The 26,564-nt window shown below is 43.9% G+C and overlaps 1 protein-coding gene across 2 annotated transcripts in view; it reads right to left on the bottom strand.

Annotated features, from left to right (window-relative positions):
- The window catches only part of MIA3 (MIA SH3 domain ER export factor 3), an 80,918-nt gene that overhangs the window by 49,029 nt on the left and 5,325 nt on the right, over positions 1–26,564 (bottom strand). For both annotated transcript variants that reach the window (XM_077282229.1, XM_077282230.1), the window contains exons 3-6: positions 22,000–22,086; positions 18,230–21,764; positions 9,803–10,225; positions 9,385–9,512 (exon numbers count right to left, since the gene is read on the bottom strand). In XM_077282229.1, coding sequence (XP_077138344.1) covers positions 9,385–9,512; positions 9,803–10,225; positions 18,230–21,764; positions 22,000–22,086 — 4,173 coding nt within the window. The remainder of the gene's footprint in view (positions 1–9,384; positions 9,513–9,802; positions 10,226–18,229; positions 21,765–21,999; positions 22,087–26,564) is intronic.

Here is a 26,564-nt window from a genome sequence, read left to right on the forward strand (position 1 = left end):
CAGGTCGGCACCGTTATACTGATGACAATGATACCTGGTGATGAAATCTGTCTTGTGGTTGTTGTGTAATCGTTATTTCCAGTTTTGAGTTAATGATATGATCTGTGGGGGGTCCTCATGTGGTGCTCTGATTACTGATCCCTCACTGACCTGCCCCCATTATATATATATATATATATATATATATATATATATATATATATATATATATATATATATATATAAAAAAAAAATCAGTATCAACTTCTGCAGGCACCCATAGCGGTGGAGCCGCATATTCATCACTGTAATGAGCGGTACCACGTGACCGCTCACACAGGACAAGCTGCCGGCGCTGAGAGGAGGCATCGCGGGAGCTGGATGAGTATTTTAATGCAAGCAGGCGGGCGCACTGGGGGAGGGAGGCGGGAGGTGACCACGAACTTTATTTTGAACACAAAAAAACCCCAAAACCTTGATTTTTCATTCCTTCTCTCCAGCGAACGCCGGCTTCAGCACCAAAAGCAGGGGACAGCGCTTAACTCTAGGGCTGTTTCTCCTGCGTCGGTACGTGCACACGGAGGAGAGTGCACACTGTTCTCCGTGTGCACGACGCTGCCGGAGAAACGTAGACATGTCTCCGTGTTTTGCACACAGACACACGGTCCGCAAAAAATCACTGACGTGTAGAGACACATTGATTTTAATGTGTCTACGTGTGTCAGTGTCTCCGGTACGTGAGGAAACTGTGACCACACATACCGGAGCCACTGACGTGTGAAACTGGCCTAAGACTTCTGTCAGGGATTGCAGTTACATTTCTGGTTTAAGCAACATCGCTACTTTTGAGGCATTTACCAGGCAGACGTCATCCCACTCGGTCCCGGAGCCGCACATTTTTTGTAATTTCTTTTTCTACAAAATTCCTTTATGTTCAAAAATTTTGCGCATTTTTAAAGTGTTTTAGGAACTGACATAAAACACTAATTAATCAGCCATCAACAGCCTATTGTTTTAAGAAATGCACAAGCAACACAAGAGAGTGGAAAGTCAAGCAGCGTCAGCTATGACATCACCTATTGTGAATGGTGGATCCTGTGTTATCTACTGTATATAGAGGTGTTATCAGTCATTATACAGGAGGAGGAGGTGAGCTGTGACATCATCTATTGTGAATGGTGGATCCTGTGTTATCTACTGTATATAGAGGTGATATCAGTCATTATACAGGAGGAGGAGGTGAGCTGTGATATCACCTATTGTGAATGGTGGATCCTGTGTTATCTACTGTATATAGAGTTGTTATCAGTCATTATACAGGAGGAGGAGGTGAGCTGTGACATCACCTATTGTGAATGGTGGATCCTGTGTTATCTTCTGTATATAGAGGTGTTATCAGTCATTGTACAGGAGGAGGAGGTGAGCTGTGACATCACCTATTGTGGATGGTGGATCCTATGTTGTCTACTGTATATAGAGGTGTTATCAGTCATTATACAGGAGTAGGAGGTGAGCTGTGATATCACCTATTGTGAATGGTGGATCCTATGTTATCTACTGTATATAGAGGTGATATCAGTCATTATACAGGAGGAGGAGGTGGGCTGTGACATCACCTATTGTGAATGGTGGATCCTATGTTGTCTACTGTATATAGAGGTGTTATCAGTCATTATACAGGAGTAGGAGGTGAGCTGTGATATCACCTATTGTGAATGGTGGATCCTGTGTTATCTACTGTATGTAGAGGTGTTATCAGTCATTGTACAGGAGGAGGAGGTGAGCTGTGACATCACCTATTGTGAATGGTGGATCCTATGTTATCTACTGTATATAGAGGTGTTATCAGTCATTGTACAGGAGGAGGAGGTGAGCTGTGACATTGCATATTGTGAATGGTGGATCCTATGTTATCTGCTGTATATAGAGGTGTTATCAGTCATTGTACAGGAGGAGGAGGTGAGGTGTGACATTGCATATTGTGAATGGTGGATCCTATGTTATCTACTGTATATAGAGGTGTTATCAGTCATTGTACAGGAGGAGGAGGTGAGCTGTGACATTGCATATTGTGAATGGTGGATCCTATGTTATCTGCTGTATATAGAGGTGTTATCAGTCATTGTACAGGAGGAGGAGGTGAGCTGTGACATTGCATATTGTGAATGGTGGATCCTATGTTATCTACTGTATATAGAGGTGTTATCAGTCATTGTACAGGAGGAGGAGGTGAGCTGTGACATTGCATATTGTGAATGGTGGATCCTATGTTATCTGCTGTATATAGAGGTGTTATCAGTCATTGTACAGGAGGAGGAGGTGAGCTGTGACATTGCATATTGTGAATGGTGGATCCTATGTTATCTACTGTATATAGAGGTGTTATCAGTCATTGTACAGGAGGAGGAGGTGAGCTGTGACATTGCATATTGTGAATGGTGGATCCTATGTTATCTGCTGTATATAGAGGTGTTATCAGTCATTGTACAGGAGGAGGAGGTGAGCTGTGACATTGCATATTGTGAATGGTGGATCCTGTGTTATCTCCTGTACAGAGAGTGAACAGAGAAAAAAATGAATGATTTGTGATGAGAGATACATGAATGATGTAGAAGAGGTGTTCTCAGTCATTGTAATCAAAATCCTGAATCTGATAAGGAAATTCCAGTAAATTCTTACTGAAACAACAGGAAGTATGATACAAAATAAGACCCAGTGTTAAAATCGCAAGATTACTTGTTTTGTTTTATAATGATTGTGATATGAAAAACAAAAAATAATAATTAAAAAAAAAATTCAAAACAATAATTCATTTTCTGATGACATGTTCCCTTTAAAGGGAATCTAATCTGTCAGCAGGATTTCACAAACTATTTATATGGACATGTAGCTCTTTCAAAGACAAGTCCAGCAATACTTGTCCATTACGGAGAAATCAGTGTTTGAATTGATATGCAAATGAGGCTGAAGAGCCATGGTAGCTCTGATACCTCTGTCACTCCAGCTCTGTTCCTCACCCTGCACCACCTTTTCCTGCTGCTTGACTGACGGCTTCTCACACAGCACAGAGGCTGTCAGTCAAGAAGGGGGAGGCTACACTGGGAAGCAATAGAGCTGGAGTGACAGGCTTCAGATCTACCATAGCTCTTCAGCCTCATTTGCATATATATTAAAACGCTGATTTCTCAGCAACGGAGGGGCAGACTGGCCACATAAAGGTATTGCTGGACTTCATCAAACTGTTCTGATAACCAATGAAAAACGTCTTTACTGATCGGACACGATAAATCTTGTATCGTGGACGCAATCAGCATGAATCGTGGCTTGTGGTCGGATCATGAATGAAGTCACTTCTAGGGATGTCTCAGGCCTGGAGACGGGGATGAACGAGGCCTCCGCTCTGCCCAATGTTTGCCCTGTGAACATGCCGAGGATTAATAATCCATATTTACTCTCCTGTTCACTGAAACCGAAAAATCACTAATTTCTCCTTAGATAAATATCATTACACATCGCTGCCTCGGTTCGCTGGGAGACTGGTGGAGTAGCCTTGTAGGTCTCAGCCGAACCACAGGAACTGTGCGATGAAAGGTAAGAAAAGCCTCCAGGCCGGAGATTATACCTGTCGGTCGTGCCATATAATCTACTAGTAAATACTGTCCTTGTCCCATCCAAATTATTGTGCGGATACATTCTAGAATCATATCATAAGGGATGGAGCTCCGGATCCTCAGCTACACGGCCTGAGGTGTATAATAAAACATCACTGCCTGCAGCCACCACTAGGGGGAGCTCAGTGCTAATCGTGTCCGGCTGCCAGCAGTAGTTACAGGAAGCCCGCCCGTTCTGCCGACCGGGGAGGCCCACCATCATTTTATGACAATACACTCCATACATTTTAAACAGCTCATTCGTCCACCAGTCAACCCGGCCATTGCGATAGATGCTGCTGCCGCCGCCATTATGTTGAAGTTACTTTTTTTAAAAATGTTTTAAACAGCATAACATTAACTGCGCTATTTAAAATGAGAAGCCAGTCACTGAAGGTGCAGTGACCTGACATTTAAGCCACAATGATGACTATGAGGCCACAGCATGAAAAAAAAAGAGCCACCCCGGAGCTCGGGCATCTCATTAGCTGAAAACTCTAACAGAGATGAAACAAGAACCACAAGACGGATTTCTTCACCCCAGGATTAAAATTAATCAGTATAACACTGCCAACCTCACACTGACTGTAGTTTACTTAGCAAAATCCTGATGACAGGTTCACTTTAAATGTATTGTATTTTTTTTATTATTTTTGTTTTTCTATATCATTCATGTATCTATCATCAGAAATCATTCAATTTTTTCACTGTTCACTCTCTGTACAGTAGATAATATAGGATCCACCATTGACTATAGGTGTTATCACAGCTCACCTACTCCTCCCGTATAATGACTGATAACACCTCTATATACAGTAGACAACACAGGATCCACCATTCACAATAGGTGATGTCACAGCTCACCTCCTCCTGTACAATGACTGATAACACCTCTATATACAGTAGATAACACAGGATCCACCATTCACATTAGGTGATGTCACAGCTCACCTCCTCCTCCTGTACAATGACTGATAACATATATTTACAGTAGATAACACAGGATCCACCATTCACAATAGACGATGTCACAGCTCCCCTCCTCCTCCTGTACAATGACTGATAACACCTCTATATACAGTAGATAACACAGGATTCACAATAGATGTCACAGCTCACCTCCCCCTCCTGTACAATGACTGATAACACCTCTATATACAGTAGATAGCACAGGATCCACCATTCACAATAGTTGATGTGACAGCTCACCTCCACCTGTACAATGACTGATAACACCTCTATATACAGTAGATAACACAGGATCCACCATTCACAATAGGTGACATCACAGCTCACCTCCTCCTCCTCCTCCTCCTGTACAATGACTGATAACACCTCTATATACAGTAGATAACACAGAATCCACAATTCACAATAGGTGATGTCACAGCTCACCTCCTCCTCCTGTACAATGACTGATATCACCTCTATATACAGTAGATAACACAGGATTCACAATAGATGTCACAGCTCACCTTCCCCTCCTGTACAATGACTGATAACACCTCTATATACAGTAGATAACACAGGATCCACCATTCACAATAGGTGATATCACAGCTCACCTCCTCCTCCTCCTGTACAATGACTGATAACACCTCTATATACAGTAGGTAACAGGATCCACCATTCACAATAGGTGATATCACAGCTCACCTCCTCCTGTACAATGACTGATATCACCTCTATATACAGTAGATAACACAGGATTCACAATAGATGTCACAGCTCACCTCCCCCTCCTGTACAATGACTGATAACACCTCCATATACAGTAGATAACACAGGATCCACCATTCACAATAGGTGATGTCACAGCTCACCTCCTCCTCCTGTACAATGACTGATAACACCTCTATATACAGTAGATAACACAGGATCCACCATTCACAATAGGTGATATCACAGCTCACCTCCTCCTCCTGTACAATGTCTGATAAGTGATAACACCTCTATATACAGTAGATAACATAGGATCCAGCATTCACAATAGGTGATGTCACAGCTCACCTCCCCCTCCTGTACAATGACTGATAACACCTCCATATACAGTAGATAACACAGGATCCACCATTCACAATAGGTGATGTCACAGCTCACCTCCTCCTGTACAATGACTGATATCACCTCTATATACAGTAGATAACACAGGATTCACAATAGATGTCACAGCTCACCTCCCCCTCCTGTACAATGACTGATAACACCTCCATATACAGTAGATAACACAGGATCCACCATTCACAATAGGTGATGTCACAGTTCACCTCCTCCCCCTCCTGTATAATGACCAGTTCCAGATTAGATGCTTATTTAATGCTTTCCTACAAACAAAATTACTTAGACCCCACTTGTCAGAGCTAGGTTGATTTAGGTTCATGCCATTATCAGTCATGCTATTTTCAGGAATACAAAATTAATGATCTTTTCTTTTGACTTAAAATTTAAACTTTGCGGACATTCAACCCTCAGTACTTGAATTAGGCGGCACATCAGTGGTGCAGTGCAATACTCCTGGTAGTGGCTGTTGTAGTGTCAGCGTCCCTGCACGCTTCCTTCCTCACAGCCGCGATTGCCCGTCCTGCACCTCTTCTTCCTTCCTCTGCTGCCCGGGGTCTGCGCACTGTTCACAGATCCCAGGGGAACTGTGGTTAAGGAATGCTCCCGGTATCTTAAAGGGACAGCACGCGCTGTCCGAAAGAGTCCCCAGCCAATGCCTGGGAGACATTTATTATTTAAGGCACCTCGACCTGTTGGGAGGAGCTTGAGCAACGTGTTATGTCAGTAGTCTGCACGCTCGCTAGTTCTCAGGTCCCCAGTACCTGCCAGTCAGTTTATCTGTCCTGTACCTGTCCGGCTGTACTTGCTGTGTTTTCCTGTATTCCAGCAATGTCGCCAGCACCTGCCTGCCTATCAGCCGTGCCTACCAGTACCTGCCTTCCTGTATATCAGCTGCGTCCGCCAGTACCTGCCTGCCTATCAGCCGTGCCTACCAGTACCTGCCTTCCTGTATACCAGCCGTGTCCGCCAGTACCTGCCTGCCTATCAGCCGTGCCTACCAGTACCTGCCTTCCTGTATACCAGCCGTGTCCGCCAGTACCTGCCTGCACCTGCTGTTACAGCTTCCTGCCCCTTTGGGGGTCTGCTGCCATGCGTCCGAGGTCTGTACTTGAGTAGCACATGGCATTAGCTAAGTCTAACCCCACCATCAGTTGCTCTAGCGAAGAATCGTGTGTTTCACGTCAGATTGGTGCACCAGTTTCCCTTCACAAACGGGTGACTTTTGGCCACAACCACATGAGATGTTATTCTTAAAGGTGAATTCTACTTTCAATGGTAAAACTTTAGAGGACAGGATCAAAGAATGTTTTTGAGCTCAACAGCATAATAACAGCTCAATATCACGCTCTAGCACACCCGTCCTGCACACCCGTGCTTCAGAAACATCAACAATGAAGCCGTGTCGTGTTTCATGAAAGACACCAGTGCTTCCCAATGAACTACAAATAGCACCAAATAAATTGAGATACAATAAAGATCTAATAGTCTGTTGGACTATAAAAGGGTTTTCCGGGAATAGAAAAAAAACAATAAAAGGAAATATCATTATACATAAATTCCCAAATACCTTTATTTAGCCGATCACACTCATTTTGTCTAGGGAGGCATTCCCAGGAAGAAGCCTGTCCTACGATATTAATAGGACACGTGCCTGTGAGCATCTGCAGAAGGAAACTCTGCCCCCTCCATTCATGTGTAGGAAGATATTCTGATACTGGAGATACCAGCGGTGCTGAGGTAAGAGACGGCCGCTGACACTGCTGTCCACCCTGTCTAACTGATCTAATACTGGAGATATGAAGGTTGCCAAGGAAAGGAGAGACTGCTCACACTGCTGTTCACCTTGTCCTTCTGATCTAATACTGGAGATACAAGCAGTGCTGAGGTAAGAAGAGGCTGCTCACACTGCTGTCCACCCTGTCTATCTGATCTAATACAAGAGATATCAAGGTTGCCAAGGAAAGGAGAGACTGCTCACACTGCTGTCCACCTTGTCCTTCTGATCTAATACTGGAGATGTTAGGGGTGCTGAGGTAATAATAGTCTGCTCACACTGCTGTCCACCCTGTCTATCTGATCTAATTCATCAGCACTCCTGGTATGACAAGAATGAAGAGGCTACTCACACTGCTGTCCACCCTGTCTACCTGATCTAATACTGGAGATACAAGCGGTGCTGAAGTAAGAAGAGGCTGCTCACACTGCTGTCCACCATGTCTATCTGATCTAATACTGGAGATACAAGCGGTGCTGAAGTAAGAAGAGGCTGCTCACACTGCTGTCCACCATGTCTATCTGATCTAATACTGGAGATACAAGCGGTGCTGAGGTAAGAGGAGGCCGCTCACACTGCTGTCCACCCTGTCTATCTGATCTAATAGTGGAGATACCAGGAGTGCTGAGATAAGAAAAAGCTGCTCACACTGCTGTCCACCCTGTTTGTCTGATCTAATACCTCAGCACTCCTGGTATCTCAGGCTGCTCACACTGCTGTCCTTCCCTTCTGATCTAATACTGGAGATACCAGGAGTGCTTAGATAAGAGGAATCTGCTCACACTGTTATCCTCCCTGCCTACTTGATCTAATACTGGAGATATAATAAAAGTACTAAAGTGTGATTTTGGCCTTTAAAGTATTTAGGAATTTATTTATAACAACATATTTTTCAATTTATTAATCTTGTATTCCCAGAGAACCCCTTTAAACAACCATATGTGTTGTGAATTCCGTTCTCGGACTCCCTCCTGTGGTCATGAATGGTACTTTGGTTAGTTCTGCTCTTGGACTCCCTCTGGTGGCTTTGAGCGGAACTGCTGGTCACTGAGGTTGGCTTTGTCAGCTGCTCTCGTTTATTGCTTGCTGGCTTCCTTATTTAACTCCACTCAGATCGTTACTTGATGCCAGCTGTCGTTGTTTCAGTATTGGTTCAGATCTCTCTTGGACTTCTCTGAGGACCAGTCTAATCCAGCAGAAGCTAAGTCTTTGCTAGTTCATTTTTTGTTACTGCTTCCTGAATATATTTCTTAGTACTGCTATTTCTACTCCAGCTTGCTTTTATGATATTCCCTTGCTAGCTGGAAGCTCTGGGGTGCAGAGTGGCACCTCCACACCGTGAGTCGGTGTGGGGAGTCTTTTTGCTTACTCTGCGTGGCTTTTTGTAGTCTTTTGTGCTGACCGCATAGATCCCTTTTCTATCCTCTGACTAAATTAGTGAAGTCTGGCCTCCTTTGCTAAAACCTGTTTCATTCCTGTGTTTGTGACTTTCCTCTTAACTCACAGTCAATATATGTGGGGGGCTGCCTTTACCTTTGGGGAATTTCTCTGAGGCAAGGTTAGGCTTATATTTCTATCTTTAGGGGTAGTTAGCTCTTAGGCTGTGAAGAGGCGTCTAGGGAGAGTTAGGTACGCTCCACGGCTATTTCTAGTGTGTTTGATAGGAGTAGTGTTTGCGGTCAGCAGAGTTCCCACTTTCCCAGAGCTTGTTCCGATTTCAAGTTTACTCATCAGGTCATTTCAGGTGCTCCTAACCACCAGGTCCATAACACATATGTAAATTTGAATGGCCGTCATGTATTACTATATTCAACCTGTAGCGATATCAGCTGATTGCCAGGCTCTCTTTGTTTGTAGATGGGGCTATGCAGATGGTACAACGACTTCTAACAATAGTATGGTTCCATCTGTGCGACTTACCAAGCTGGCAACCGCTGCCACACCCTTCTTGGCTGCAAGAAAAGCGCTGTCCATTGAAGACAACACAGATGACAGCGACATGGATTCTGCCTCGTCTACCTCCACTCCATCTTCATCTACAGCAGTGACTACAAGGAACAAGGAAGGAAGAGAGAGTTATATGTTGCATATGTCCATATGTGATCAATGTTGCTTATGTATAGTGATATCATCATGCTTCTGTATATACGATAAGTATATATGTACAGTGGATAGAACGTAGGCTTCTTCTGTATATAAGTATATATAGATTTAGCTCTTACAGGACAACACTACCCAATAACTGCTGCAATTTATTACTAGAATGATATAACAGACATCATTAGTAAGTAAGAACAGTACAATGGTCTAGTGATACATAAAAGTATAGATCTCTTACCTGGGTCAGCTTTCTCCACATTATGGGATATTGCTGGGTCTTCAGTAGGAGAAACAAGTTCTGCTTCCTTCTTATGAATCTCTGGTGGTTGCACTGTGGTCTCCTGCACCTCTGCATCCAGTACTGGTGGTTGCACTGTGGTCTCCACATGTGGCTCAATTACCGATGATTGCACTGTAGTCTCCTCCACCTGGGGCTCCAGCACTGGTGGTTGCTCTGTGGTCTCCTCCACCTGTGGCTTCAGTATTGGTGGTTGCACTATGGTCTCCTCCTCCTCCTGTGGCTCCAGTACTGGTGGTTGCTCTGTGGTGCTCGATTCTACGGTCTCATCTTCTTGTGGTTCTGGCATCATGTCTTCCCCCACTGTGCTCTGTTCAGTATCTAGTGTGTCCTTCTCATTTTTCAAATCTTCTACTGTCTTTTCTATAGAAAGAAAGTCAATCATGAAAGCAGCTAAAAGTCTGTGATCCAAATTATAGGGCTAGTGACGGGGGACATATTCAGCCTGTATAAGATGCGTATGTGTGCATTTGTCTTACACGATGTAACAGTATAAATATTATGCTAAAAAAGGTTTGGAATTGTCAATTAGACTACAAAACTGTATACAATTTGAGACAGCATATGCTTTGGGTTTTTTTCCAACATGGGAGCCTATGGGCAATAGATACCATCAGAGGCCTCAGTGTTATGATCCGGTGACCTTGGAGCCGCATGAGACTTTCTCTGGAGTAGGTGGAACCTGTACTGACCGCAAACCCTAAACTGACACCGCAACTAGAAGTAGCCATGGGGTGTACCTAACATCCTAGACACCTCGACACAGCCGGAGAACTAAATACCCCTCTAGATGGAAATGGGAATTCTATCTTGCCTCAGAGCAGAACTCCAAAGGATAGGCAGCCCCCCACAAATATTGACTGTGAGTATTAGAGGAAAGACACACGCAGGCAGAAAACAGGATTTAGCAAAAGAGGCCACTCTAGCTAAATAGAAAAGGATATGATAGAATACTAAGCGGTCAGTATTAAAACCCTAAAAATATCCACAGCAGATAATACAAAAATTCCACATCTAACTAAAGACATGGAATGTATATCTGCATCTCCTGAGAATCCAACATGACTGAAAAAATCCAAACACAGTCTAAGCTGGACAAGAAAAAACAATGAATAGTACTGAATAGTAAAGCACACAGCATGTGTGCTGCAGAAACAAAACCCAGACACTTATCTTGGCTGATTTGGCAGCAGGGCAGGAGGAACCAGACAGAGATGTAAGACCTCCAAGAACAATGGACAACTGGCAAGGGCTAATGGATCCTGCAAACCTAAATACCCAGAGAGAGCTGCAATCAGCAGGGACACCTGCTCAGGATTGCAACCCAGGGACAACTGTATTACCGCCAACAATCACCGGAGGGAACCCAAGAGCACAATTCACAACAGTACCCCCCCCTTGAGGAGGGGTCACCGAACCCTCACCAGAGCCCCCAGGCCATTCAGGAGGAGCCAGATGAAAGGCACGGACCAGATCAGCAGCATGGACATCAGAGGCAAAAACCCAAGAATTATCCTCCTGGCCATAACCCTTCCATTTGACAAGGTACTGAAGCTTCCGCCTAGAAAAGCGAGAATCCAAAATCTTCTCAACCACATACTCCAACTCCCCATCAACCAACACAGGGGCCGGAGGATCAACAGAGGGAAACACGGGCACCACATATTTCCGCAATAAAGATTTATGGAAGACATTATGGATAGCAAAAGAGGCCGGAAGGGCCAATCGAAAAGACACCGGATTAATAATCTCAGAAATCCTATAAGGACCAATAAACCGAGGCTTAAACTTAGGGGAAGAAACCTTCATAGGAACATGACGGGAAGACAACCAGACCAGATCCCCAACCCGAAGCCGGGAACCAACACACCGACGACGGTTAGCAAAACGTTGAGCCTCCTCCTGGGACAACACCAAATTGTCCACCACATGAGCCCAAATCTGCTGCAACCTGTCAACCACAGAATCCACACCAGGACAGTCAGAAGGCTCAACCTGCCCCGAAGAAAAACGAGGATGAAAACCAAAATTACAAAAGAAGGGCGAAACCAAGGTAGCCGAACTAGCCCGATTATTAAGGGCAAACTCGGCCAATGGCAAGAAAGCCACCCAATCATCCTGATCAGCAGACACAAAGCATCTCAAATAAGTTTCCAAAGTCTGATTAGTTCGCTCGGTCTGGCCATTTGTCTGAGGATGAAATGCGGAAGAAAAAGACAAATCAATGCCCAGCCTAGCACAGAAGGCCCGCCAAAACCTAGAAACAAACTGGGAACCTCTGTCGGACACAATATTCTCCGGAATACCATGCAAACGAACCACATGCTGAAAAAACAACGGAACCAAATCAGAAGAGGAAGGCAATTTAGGCAAAGGCACCAAATGAACCATTTTAGAGAACCGGTCACAAACAACCCAGATAACCGACATCCTCTGGGAAACCGGAAGATCAGAAATAAAATCCATAGAAATATGCGTCCAGGGCCTCTCGGGGACCGGCAAAGGCAAAAGCAACCCACTAGCATGGGAACAACAGGGCTTGGCCCGCGCGCAAGTCCCACAGGACTGCACAAAAGAACGCACATCACGTGACAAAGAAGGCCACCAAAAGGACCTACCAACCAAATCTCTGGTACCAAAAATACCAGGATGGCCAGCCAACACAGAACAATGAACCTCAGAAATCACTCTACTAGTACATCTATCAGGAACAAACAGTTTCCCCACTGGACAGCGGTCAGGTTTGTCAACCTGAAATTTCTGAAGAACCCGTCATAAATCAGGGGAAATGGCAGAAAGGACCACCCCTTCTTTCAGAATGCCGACCGGTTCAAGGACCTCAGGAGAATCAGGCAAAAAACTCCTAGAGAGGGCATCAGCCTTAATATTCTTAGAACCCGGAAGATACGAGACCACAAAATCAAAACGGGAAAAAAACAAGGACCATCGAGCCTGTCTAGGATTCAGCCGTCTGGCAGACTCGAGGTAAATCATAAAAATCTGATCGGTCAAGACCACAATACGGTGCTTAGCTTCCTCAAGCCAATGTCGCCACTCCTCAAACGCCCACTACATAGCCAACAACTCCCGATTGCCGACATCTTAATTGCGTTCAGCAGGCGAAAACTTACGGGAAAAGAAGGCACACGGTTTCATCAAGGAACCAACAGGATCCCTCTGAGACAAAACGGCCCCTGCCCCAATCTCAGAAGCATCAACCTCAACCTGAAACGGAAGAGAAACATCCGGTTGACGCAACACCGGGGCAGAAGTAAATCGGCGTTTAAGCTCCTGAAAGGCAGAGACAGCTGCAGAGGACCAATTCATCACATCAGCGCCTTTCTTCGTCAAATCGGTCAAGGGTTTAACCACACTGGACAAGTTAGCAATGAAACGGCGATAAAAATTAGCAAAGCCCAAAAATTTCTGAAGGCTCTTCACGGATGTGGGTTGAATCCAATCATGAATGGCCTGAACCTTAACCGGATCCATCTCCATAGATGAAGGAGAAAAAATGAAGCCCAAAAAATAAACTATCTGCACTCCAAAGAGACACTTAGACCCCTTCACAAACAAAGCATTATCACGAAGGATCTGAAATACCATCCTGACCTGTTCCACATGAGACTCGCAATCATCGGAAAAAATTAAAATGTCATCCAAATATGCAATCATGAATTTATCAAGATAAGTCCGGAAGATATCATGCATGAAGGACTGAAAAACAGATGGAGCATTAGAGAGCCCGAATGGCATCACAAGGTATTCAAAATGGCCTTCGGGCGTATTAAACGCAGTTTTCCATTCATCACCCTGCTTAATACGAACAAGATTATATGCCCCCGAAGGTCAATCTTCGTAAACCAACTAGCCCCCTTAATCCTAGCAAACAAATCGCAAAGCAGAGGTAAAGGGTATTGAAACTTGACCGTGATCTTATTCAAGAGGCGATAATCAATACAGGGTCTCAAGGAGCCATCCTTCTTAGCAACAAAAAAAAATCCCGCTCCCAACGGTGAAGAAGATGGCCGAATATGCCCTTTCTCCAAAGACTCCTTAACATAATTCCGCATGGCGGTATGTTCAGGCACAGACAGGTTGAAAAGTCGGCCCTTAGGAAACTTACAGCCTGGAATCAAGTCAATCGCACAATCACAGTCCCTATGTGGTGGAAGGGAACTGGACTTGGGCTCATCGAATACATCCTGAAAATCAGACAAAAACTCTGGAACTTCAGAAGAGGAAGAAGAGGAGATTGACATCAAAGGAACGTCATTATGAACCCCTTGACAACCCCAGCTAGTCACAGACATAGACTTCCAATCCAACACAGGATTATGTACCTGCAACCACGGAAAACCCAGCACGATAGCATCATGCAAATTATGCACCAGAAAACGACAATCTTCCTGATGGGCTGGCGCCATGCACATGGTCACCTGTGTCCAAAACTGGGGCTTATTTTTAGCCAAAGGTGTAGCATCAATGCCCCTTAAAGGAATAGGGTTCTGCAAAGACTGCAAGGGGAAACCACAACGCCTGGCAAACTCAAAGTCCATTAAGTTCAGGGCGGCGCCTGAATCCACAAACGCCATGACAGAAAATGATGACAATGAGCAAATCAAGGACACAGATAACAGAAATTTAGGTTGTACAGTACTGATGGTAAATGAACTAGCGATCCTCTTTGTACGCTTAGGGCAGACTGAAATGACATGAGAAGCATCGCCACAATAAAAACACAACCTATTCTGACGTCTGAATCCTTGTTGTTCCGTTCTAGACAGAATCCTATCACACTGCATTGGCTCAGGCATCTGCTCTGAGGACAACGCCACAGCGCGCACAGTTCTGCGCTCCCGCAAGCGCCGATCAATCTGAATGGCCAGAGACATAGAATCACTCAGACCAACAGGCGTGGGAAACCCCACCATAACATCCTTAACGGATTCAGAAAGACCCTTTCTTAAAATTGCCTCCAAAGCATCATCATTCCATTTAGTCAACACAGACCATTTTCTAAATTTCTGACAATACAATTCTGCCGCTTCTTGACTCTGAGACAGGGCCAACAAGGTCTTCTCCGCTTGATCCACATAATTTGATTCATCATATAATAATCCTAAAGCCTGAAAAAAGGCGTCTACATTAAGCAAGGCCGGATTCCCAGATTCCAGGGAAAATGCCCAATCCTGAGGATCGCCACGCAGCAGGGAGATGACAATTTTAACCTGCTGAATGGAATCACCAGAGGATCGAGGTTTCAGAGAAAAAAACAGTTTACAGATGTTTTTAAAACTCAAAAATTTGGACCTGTCCCCAAAAAACAAATCAGGAGTAGGAATCTTAGGGTACCGTCTCACAGTGGCACTTTGGTCGCTACGACGGCACTATCCGTGACGTTCCAGCGATATCCATACGATATCGCTGTGTCTGACACGCAGCAGCGATCAGGGACCCCGCTGAGAATCGTACGTCGTAGCAGATCGTTTGGAACTTTATTTCGTCGCTGGATCTCCCGCTGTCATCGCTGGATCGGTGTGTGTGACACCGATCCAGCGATGCGTTCGCTTGTAACCAGGGTAAACATCGGGTTACTAAGCGCAGGGCCGCGCTTAGTAACCCGATGTTTACCCTGGTTACCATCGTAAATGTAAAAAAAAAAAACAGTACATACTCACATTCCGGTGTCCGTCAGGTCCCTCGCCGTCTGCTTCCCGCACTGACTGTGAGCTCCGGCCGTAAAGTAAAAGCAGAGCACAGCGGTGACGTCACCGCTGTGCCCTGCTTTCCGGCCGGCACTCACAGTCAGTGCGGGAAGCAGACGGCGAGGGACCTGACGGACATCAGAAGGTGAGTATGTACTGTTTTTTGTTTTTTTTTTTACATTTACGATGGTAACCAGGGTAAACATCGGGTTACTAAGCGCGGCCCTGCGCTTAGTAACCCGATGTTTACCCTGGTTACCCGGGGACTTCGGCATCGTTGGTCGCTGGAGAGCTGTCTGTGTGACAGCTCTCCAGCGACCACACAACGACTTACCAACGATCACGGCCAGGTCGTATCGCTGGTCGTGATCGTTGGTAAATCGTTTAGTGTAACGGTACCCTTAGGCTCTAAAACTGGAGTCTGAACAATATAATCAGAAATATCCTGTACCCTAGCAGCAAGCTGGTCTACACGAGAAGCAAATCCCTGAACATCCATGCTAGCACAAGACTCCTCAGCCACCCAGAGAAAAAGAGGGAAGGAAAGACAAAACAGGCTACAGAAAAAAAAAATGGCTCAACACCTTTCTTCCCTTCTTCTGAGATGCATTTAACTCATTTTATGGTGGGGGCCAGTTGTACTGTTATGATCCGGTGACCTTGGAGCCGCATGAGACTTTCTCTGGAGTAGGTGGAACCTGTACTGACCACAAACCCTAAACTGACACCGCAACTAGAAGTAGCAGTGGGGTGTACCTAACACATCCTAGACACCTCGACACAGCCGGAGAACTAAATACCCCTATAGATGGAAATGGGAATTCTATCTTGCCTCAGAGCAGAACCCCAAAGGATAGGTAGCCACCCACAAATATTGACTGTGAGTATTAGAGGAAAGACACACGCAGGCAGAAAACAGGATTTAGCAAAAGAGGCCACTCTAGCTAAATAGAAAAGGATAGGATAGAATACTAAGCGGTCAGTATTAAAACCCTAAAAATATCCACAGCAGATAATACAAAAATTCCACATCTAACTAAAGACATGGAATGTATATCTGCATCTCCTGAGAATCCAACATGACTGAAAAAATCCAAACACAGTCTAAGCTGGACAAGAAAAAACAATGAATAGTACTGAATAGTAAAGCACACAGCATGTGTGCTGCAGAAACAAAACCCAGACACTTATCTTGGCTGATTTGGCAGCAGGGCAGGAGGAACCAGACAGAGATGTAAGACCTCCAAGAACAATGGACAACTGGCAAGGGCTAATGGATCCTGCAAACCTAAATACCCAGAGAGAGCTGCAATCAGCAGGGACACCTGCTCAGGATTGCAACCCAGGGACAACTGTATTACCGCCAACAACCACCGGAGGGAACCCAAGAGCACAATTCACAACACCTCAGCTGGTGATAAAAGATGGGTTTTCCAGCTATATAAGCCATTAAAGGGGTATCGAAAGTTGTCTCTTGAGCAACTCAGAACTCTGTGGTCTCCTTACAGTCTCCTCACTTTCTGGTTGGGCGGGATTTCCCCCTTGAATGACAGTTCTGGTGAGTAGCTGACATGTAGTATTAGCAGAACTATAAAGCTCAGCACAAGTTCTGCTGTAACACATTCAGCTATCCGTGGTCTGTTCTGAGTCTACACTGTTATCTCTGTATTTACACATAAAGATAACAGGTGGACAGAGCAGAGAGATGTGATTAGCAGACCTGCTCTGAAAGATATCAGATGAGTGATTTATAACTGCATCTCTTCAGAAGATGAGAGGGAAGGGGAGGGAGATGAGCAGTTAACTGTATACAGATAAAAGGGCTGTAAAGAGGTGGCTTGTATGTTAGGAGTTAACCCCTCTCTTAAAATGTAACTATTGCACACTCCAAGCTAGGGTCTGGCCAAGCTGAATGGAAAATAGCTGTACACTATAAAAGATAAACGTTTTAATTGCAAGAGAATGACAACAGATAGAAAAGGAAAGTCAATAAACCTTATTCATGCTGTCTAATTAAGGCAATTTAAGAACTTGAGAATACCCCTATAAAATAATGTGAACAGGGCTTTACTGGTGATCAGCCAATTCTCCTAACGATCAGCTACTCTTAGCCATCAGCCAATACTCCTACCCATCAGCCGTCATTTCTAGGAAAGTGGCAGGAAGTTATACCTATATCTTGTAGATGCCACTACTGAAGAGATGGCTAGTCTGTGGCAGCCTGACCATGGTAGTATGAATTTCCTTGGCCGGCATTCAAATGTCAGCATCTGTTGAGTCTCTTGCGAATACTTGCCCCCACAGTGTTCTGACATTGTAATGTTCTGCACATCTCATCAGGCCTCGTAATTTCTAGAGGTGCCCAGGATGCTAGCATTCAAGTGTTGGATGAGGAAGTTTGCACTGCCATGTTCAATAGCCATGGAGAACCGAAGTGGATGTTGAACCAGAGAAGTGCTTATCTCTAATGTGGACTAATCAGAATAATTATTAGATCATGGGCAAATGTTTATGTCTATTGTAAACATAAAGTTGACCACATATGGGCAAGTCTGATTTCTGGTAAAAATTAGGTAGATAGATAAAGTAGATCCATATGTAGTACATTTGTAACATAGTAGAACACTACAAACTGTAATACAGAAGAAAATATTCTCACCTTTTTCCATCATGTCTTGGTTCTGGACTCCTGGAGCAAGCAAAGTAGTCTCACTTAAGGCAGAATGTTTCTGTCTGAGCCTATATGAAATTTCCTGGATATCATCTAGCAAACTTGACTCCTCGTCAATCATTTCCTTCTCTGTGGCAAAAATCTCATCACTGTTTGCTTCTCTGGAATCCAAAACACTCTCAATGAAGTCAAGTATATTGCTTTCAGATGCCTCTAAAATCTGGTCCAGAGCTTTGTCGATATGATCCAGACGTACATTATCTTTCCGTGCGACTTTTAACTCAGAATTCATGTCGTGAAACATGGCTTCCAGTCTCATGAGATTGTCAAAGCCGAGGTACTTGGTGAACAGTGCAATGCGTGTTTCATCCAGATTCTCCCTCATGATAGACAGAGCAGTAATGCCTTCAAGATAAGATTCCTCCTCCTGTGCATCATTTTCTGAAGGCATGGAGTCATCGAATTTGTCAGAAGGATTTTCAAGGTCTTCTACACTGACTGCCTTGTCACTGGCAGAGTCAGTTTCCTCGAGAATGTCTTCTTTGGATGTTTTTTTGTCTTCTGCTGATGTCTCCTGTTGAGTTTCTTCAACTATGTTCAGATTGTCATCAACATTGATTATTTCTTCATCTTTTATTGTCATCATTTCCTCTGGATTTGGTTCTGTCACAGTGTTCTTATCATCATCAATGTTTTGTGCAATGGAAGCTTTTGTGACTTCTGTGCCTTCTTCATTTTCAGGTGCGGCTTCTCCAGACTCTATGATGTTGGACTCCAAAGTCTTGACATTCTCACCAGGATCACCATCAGATTCCAGCTTTCTAGATCGAGTGGCATTAACAGCGTTTTCGTCTTCTAACAGCCCATCCTCAATTTCCTCATTCATCTCCTCTTGATTAACATGTGATGAGGTCTTGTCTTCCTCATGGACCTCTTTTTCTAGAAAATTTTCATTGTCTGATTTTGTAGTGTCTTCTTTATTAGTCCTATTGGATTGATCTGACTTTGATGGTTCTGGTTCTGAGTTGGCTAAACCTTCTGGAAGCTCAACATTTTCTGTATTTACTTCATCTTTGGGTGAAACATCACCCTCTTTGTCTGAGTTACCTTCATGACTTTCAACAGATGTATCATCTACTTGTGCTTTAGCTACAGAATCTTCCACTTTATCAGATCTTTGCTCTTTGTTTTCCTTTGCCTGTGCTTCTGAAATTGTTAGATGTGCATCTTCCTCTTCTTTTGAGGGTTCAACTAAAACTTTATTACTAATAGATTTGTCATCTTCTGGATCAGGTTTAATTGTTAACACTGGGTCACTTTCAATTGATTTTCTCTCTTCAGTTTGGTTTATATTGGTTTCAGGTTGTTCAAGCTTTGACTCCTCAGATATTGGAAGTTTCTCATTGATGGCTTTATTATCTCCAGTAGCCCCTTGATTTAGAATATCAGTTTTTGTGTCCACCACATTTGCCCCTTTGTTTTCTCTAGGATCTTTGCTTGGATCTTCCAGTGTGTCAGTTTCTGGGCCTGTCGCCTCAGCAGCCTCCAATGACTTGGTCATCTCCTCTGTAGACACATTCTTATCTTTAGATTGTATCTGGATATCTTCTGAACTGTTTTCAGTGTTTTGTTGCTCAATTTGGGATTCTTTGGTTCCTTCCAGATCTACATTTGCAGCATGATCAAGAGCTTCTTGTTCTCCTGTTCCTTCCAGATGTGCATTAGCAAATTGATCAAGAACTTCTGGTTCTCTTGTTCCTTCCAGATCTGCATTACCAAATTGATCAAGAACTTCTGGTTCTCTTGTTCCTTCCAGATCTCTATTACCTCTTTGATCCAGAATTTCTGGTTCTTTAGTTACTGATTCCAGATCATTGTCTCTATTGGAAGGTGAAGTTTCATCAATAGAAGATAAATTAATTGCATTTTTAGATGAGATGTTAGAAGTAATATTAATCTTTGGTTTTGTTTCCAAAGTTTGATCACCCTCAACAGCGGACAATGTTTCCTCTGCCAGTTCTTCTTCTAAAATATATAGATCATCATCATCATCATCATCAAAAGGTGGTTCAGAATTTTCATGTCTTATTCTGTTTTCCTCCATACCAAGTAAATGCAAGTCGTTGTCTTCTTCCAAGTCTTCAACTAGTTCTTCATCCTCCTCTTCTTCGGAATCTATTCCATCTTGATCGGTGACATCCCGTGTGTGTTCCCCACCACTAACAATGGCAAAGAAGGTGTCTCCCCATGAGGTCACTATGTTGTTTTCTTGCTTTAGTGGTGTTGCATGACCTACATCTACAGATACCTTCACCTCATCCTCGGGAGGTGTTATTTTTGCCTCCAGTGGGGTGCTAGATGCAGAATCATTTTCAAACGTTGCCTGATCAAATGACTTCACATCAGATTCTTCGAAAGACAACAATGGAGGTTCTTTGAACTCTTCTGAAAGGACATCCTCATATTCTGCTTCATAGACTTTATACTCGGGATTGTCTTCCTCATAAAGATATTTATCATCCATTGTAACACTTCTGGTCTCCTCATCATTGGATACAATAGCATCACCTGTTGAGCCAATTTTGGTCTTCAATTTCTGAACCAGTTCCTCGTCTATAAGAGTATAGGAATTTAAGTTTTTATCCTTTTCTTCAGATTCATTGGCTTCTCCCTGAGAAATGCTGTCATTTTTGGCTTGTTCACTGTCTGGCACTTGTGATTTGCTTTTTGTGTTTTGTGCATCATGTGCAACATTTTTTTCCTGAGAATTTTTGGAGTGGCTATTTTTACTTTGACTATGTACATTTTCATCTTCTGAGAAATTAACACTTTCCACTGGATCTGGATCTGCCTGCTTGTTCAACTTAATTTTGTTTTCTGGGCTTTTGAGGGGTTGCTGATTTTTTTCTTGGTATTTGGAAGTGGGTATGTTTACGGATTCTGATGCAGAATCGGAAGCAGCCAGTTTAGAATCTGAAGGAGTTGGCGCCTCTGGTAATTTTTCAGTTTCTGAATCACTTCCTGGTTTTTCTTTAGACTCCGTAGTTGATGGCTCTTCGGATGGACTTCCAGATCCTAAAGATGATGAACCAGAAGATGCAGGTTCTGTTAGAGACAAATCTCCAGCCACCAATTTTGCTTTTGAAGCAGATGGCTCTTCAGTGATGTTTTCTGTGTTTGCACCAGGTTGGTCTTCATTTGGTTTTTCAAGTTCTGAGTCGGATGGATCATTTGGTGGAGTCCGAACATTTGATGTTTTTCCAGACTCTTCCAAGGTTACTTCCGACTTCAAAGAGGAAAGTACACCTTCTTCTCCCTTAAGCTCTTCTTCTGATGCTTTATCCTCTGCACCAGAAGGTTCTTCTGAAAGTGAATCAGAAACTGAAGGGGAAGATTTTTCCGCAGATGGTGCTTCCACTGGTTCATTACCAGTTATGCTTCCTTTTTGTTTTTTTAAAAGTTCATCAACATCGTAACTATCGAATTTATCCCTTCCATCTTCGGAACAAACAAAATCTGTTTCCTAAAATAAGAATACATAATAATAATGTTGAAAAATAAAGCAATAGTTATTTCTAAGCAAATAACTTGATTTGACTATAGGCTGGATAGTCATTTCCAGCAACGGGACAATGAATTTTACAAGTTTGTGATTAATTCAGATTGAGCTAGGATTGGATTGGTTGCTATATTCCCCCACTCAATGTACTTATTCTCCCACTGCCTGCCATTTATAATTCAAGGAGAGCAAAGCTTACGTCCGTCGGTAGCTCCAGCTCATCATTTTCGTAAACTTGTTTAACATCTACAAGATCCTTTGGAAAGTATCCGAAGTGCGTACCCACCTGCAAAACAAGACAGAGTGTTATTAATATATGGGATAAAATACATGACAATTTCTCATAATTTCGGTAATTGATGTCACCTTTGAACTAAGATTTCCAGAATTTCTTAAAATTCAAAATAACCCTGTGATCCCACCACTATGTAACAGTAGTCTTTAAGGCAGTGTTTACACTAGAAAGTACAGTGACCGGCAGCGGCATTAATACTAGACTGTGCGGTTAATAGCAACAGCATTTCCACTGCACTGTGGACTGACCGGCAGCAGTGTTTATACTTGACTGTGCAATGACTGGCGGCAGTATTAACACTAGACTGTGTAGTGACTGCAATGTTTACACTAGATTTATGCAGTGATTGGCGGCAGCATTTATACTAGACTATACAGTGACTGACAGCAGCATTTTCACTAGACTATGCAGTGACTGGCGGCAGCATTAACACTAGACTGTGTAGTGACTGCAATGTTTACACTAGACTATGCAGTGACTGGCGGCAGCATTTATACTAGACTATACAATAAATAGCAGCTACATTTACACTAGGCTTTGCAGTGATTGGCAGCAGCAACTCTACTAGACTACGCAGTAACTGGTGGCAGCATATACACTACATTATGCAGTGACTGACGACAGCGTTTCGAACAGACTATGCAGTATCCGGCGGCAACGTTTACACTAGATTGAACAGTGATTGTCGGCAGCATTTACACTAGACTGAGCAGTGATTGTCAGCAGTGTTTACACTAGACTGGGTCATTCTTTATATCCCACAACTATACATTCCATATGTGACCAGAGCCTAAACTCTCACTACCCTGACATCAGTTTTCATTCCTGGGTATCTGATACCTAAGTAAACACCATAAAATGCTGCCATGTGACACTGTCCCCTGGTGCCAGAAGAAGAGAAGGCTAAATATAAACCTTCTGATTAGACAGGAAACCGCTCTGACCGCCACAACCCATCACATTATATCACTCACTAATAATAGAGTGCGGCAAGGTAAACCTGGGCCATGACCACTGGTGACCTTCATCATGAAGACCCGTCACCTGCACAGATCTCTCCATGGGATCCATAAGGCCAGGTCTTAAAGCAGTTAAAGTCATACTCCAGTCTACAAAAATGTAGGATTAGTGATGGTCTCTCACCAATCGCCCAGCAATAGCCCCAGGTCTGACTGGCCCGAGAGCCATTATTAGGTCTCACCTGCCTTGGTTAATTCATAAAAACCCCACAATGACGACGTGTCCATGCCCAGACAGAGACAGTCCCCTGTACTGTGTCAAACACCTTAGGTGCTGCGATAGCTAATGACCGTGGCGTCTAACCTGCCAGAGGATGCCCAGTTATGTACTACAGGCTACGACCGCAATCTAATGAAAACATTGCATATTAGGGTATGTGCACACGATGCGGATTTGCTGCAGATCAACACTGTGATGTACAATATAATGTTATTCTATGGGAAAAAAAAAAAGCTGTGCACATGGTGCAGAAAAATCAGTGCGGAATTGCTGCGGATTTCAAAGAAGTGCATGTCACTTCTTTTGTGCGGATCTGCAGCGTTTCTGCACCCCTCCATGTTAAAAATCCATAGTGGCGAAAACCGCACAAAATCCGCAGCAGTTCCGCATAAAAACCGCACAAAATCCGCGGCTGCGGATTCTGCCAGGAGATGCAGATTTTGTGCAGAAAATTTTGCTCCTCTTTTCTTACGTGTGCACATAGCCTTAGCCACAAGATCATTCAGACGGCTATATCTACTGGCTCAGGACGGCTAAACCTACCCGCCCAAGACCGCTATTTCCACCCTCCCAGGACGGCTATATCCACCCGACCAGGACAGCTATATCCACCCACCCAGGACCGCTATATCCACCCTCCCAGGATGGCTATATCCGCCCGACCAGGATGGCTATATCCACCCAACCAGGACGGCTATATCTACCGGCTCAGGACGGCTATATCCACCCGACCAGGACGGCTATATCCACCTGACCAGCACGGCTATATCCACCCGACCAGGACGGCTATATCCACCTGACCAGCACGGCTATATCCACCCGACCAGGACGGATATATCTACCCGACCAGGAAGGCTATATCTACCGGCTCAGGATGGCTATATCCACCCACCCAGGATGGCTATATCTACCGGCTCAGGACAGCTATATCTACCCACCCAGGACAGATATATCCACCCACCCAGGACAGATATATCCACCCGACCAGGACAGCTATATCCACCCTCTCAGGACGGCTATATCCACGGGCTCAGGACGGCTATATCCACCAGCTCAGGACGGATATATCCACCAGCTCAGGACGGATATATCCACCAGCTCAGGATGGATATATCCACCAGCTCAGGACGGATATATCCACCAGCTCAGGACGGATATATCCACCAGCTCAGGACGGATATATTAACCAGCTCAGGACGGCTATATCCACCAGCTCAGGACGGATATATCCACCAGCTCAGGACGGCTATATCCACCAGCTCAGGATGGATATATCCACCAGCTCAGGACGGATATATCCACCAGCTCAGGACGGATATATCCATCCATCTTTATGAAGTGATCTATATTTTATTTCCAATAAATAATGGAGTATGTAGTCCTTGGTAAGTGACAATGCATTTTTAAGATTTTCCATGAATTTCTGAACGGTATGACTAAAGGGAAAAAAATCAAGACCCCCCCCTTAATCAATGGGGGTCCCGAGTGAAAAAGCCAATTGTCTTTTCAATGACATTCGCAGATATCGGTATTGGTCCAGCTTTCTTCTGCTCCATGTTTTTTTTACTGTTGCTTTTCTATCAACCAGACATCTAATCCAGTGGTGGCCCTCAGGACTCATGACGGAAAAACAAGCAACTAGTGAAAACGGCTGGAGACAGACTTATTTTGTAGGAGTTGCCAACCGCTATAGCAGGTTTACTTGGGAAAATGAATGCCTATAAAAATTAAAAACCCTGCAAAGGCGATAACGTGATGGATTTTCACATACATTTTCTTATGTCAGAAACCTTTGATGCTGCAGGCGCTATTAACGGCGGCATCTAAGGGATTAACATGCTGGGATCTGAAGTCATTCCGCTCCCAGCAGTTGCGGCGAGAGCCCCATTCTTATTGTATTTAATGGTGGGGGCCTAAGTGAAACAGCCATTTTTCTTTTCTCATACATTCACAAGTACCAGTATCAGTCCAGCTTTCTCTCACTCAATGGGGTTTTCTTTCTACTGCTTTTTTTCTGACTGAACGCTTCATCCATATCATAAGCGACTAATGAAGGAGGCCAGAGACAGACTTTCTGACCATTATATAGGAGTGAAAAAAACTGTGCGCCAGTGTGGTTCAGACACGGCATGAAAGCAGATTAATTTGGGCAGATGTATTGATTGGCAATCATAAGTATATCAGCCTTGATTTATGATCCTTTAAAGGGGATTTCTGGCTTTGGCTGCCATTTAAAAAAAATGTCTTTTATTCATCCTTCCAGGCTCAACGCTGAGCCTCTGCCACTGCTCTTGGTAATTGTCTGCAGCGCTGACGTCACAGCGACAGCGCAGCAGCCAAGTAAGTAGTGAGCTCTAAGCAGCTTGTGCAGTCTACTCGGACAGGCGCTGAGCTCTTGGATTGGCTGCAGCGCTGTCGACGTGATGACAGTGCATCACATAATAGCAGACATCGGGAGCAACATCACAGACTCAGTGCGGGACCTGGGGAGGGTGAGTAAAGGACATTTTGTTTTCTATTAAACAAACTGCAGCCGGGAGACAGGTGCTCTGCAAAACCCAGAAAACCTCATTAAGGGCTGATCCCAACTGAATCAGGACAAAGGGTCACTCGGCCCCCATACAGTTTGCATCCGGTGAAGTGCTGCTGACCACAATGATTTTACCAGAGGTGGTCGGAGGACAGTAATCTGAGCCCAACAGGCCAATTATTATAATGCCTGTGTCAAAGGGTCTTTCGGCCTTGAATCTATAAGCAAAATCTGCACTTAACACATGGAGTTCTGTGTACTTGCATCAAACTCTATGATATGAATCCTGCATTTTGACACTACGGGAAATGATCGAGTAGATTCAGTGCGGTTAAAAATTGAATAATTTCCCCAAAGGTTTTTACATTTGCTCCAGTTTTGACAGATTTATGTGAACCCCAGCGATCATACATTTATTGGCACAAGGCCTTTAATTATTCACCAGCAGAAGAGACATATGGCCTTTATGCTCTTTTCATTATTTGACTTGTAAAAGCCAAACGGTGCCAATTTTTTAATGAAACGCAATTGCAAAAATATTTATATTTTTTTAACCCCTAAACACGTGCATTTAAGAAAAAAAAATTGCCCCAGAGGTGTTCATATCCTTAAACATTCAAAATATTATGCTGATTTTTGGGGAATTTCTACTTGAAAGCTACAGAGCCTGCAGTCATTTCCCACGTGAATTAATGACATC

The sequence above is a fragment of the Ranitomeya variabilis genome, chromosome 2, assembly GCF_051348905.1.
Source record: "Ranitomeya variabilis isolate aRanVar5 chromosome 2, aRanVar5.hap1, whole genome shotgun sequence".
In the NCBI taxonomy this organism is placed as follows: domain Eukaryota; kingdom Metazoa; phylum Chordata; class Amphibia; order Anura; family Dendrobatidae; genus Ranitomeya; species Ranitomeya variabilis.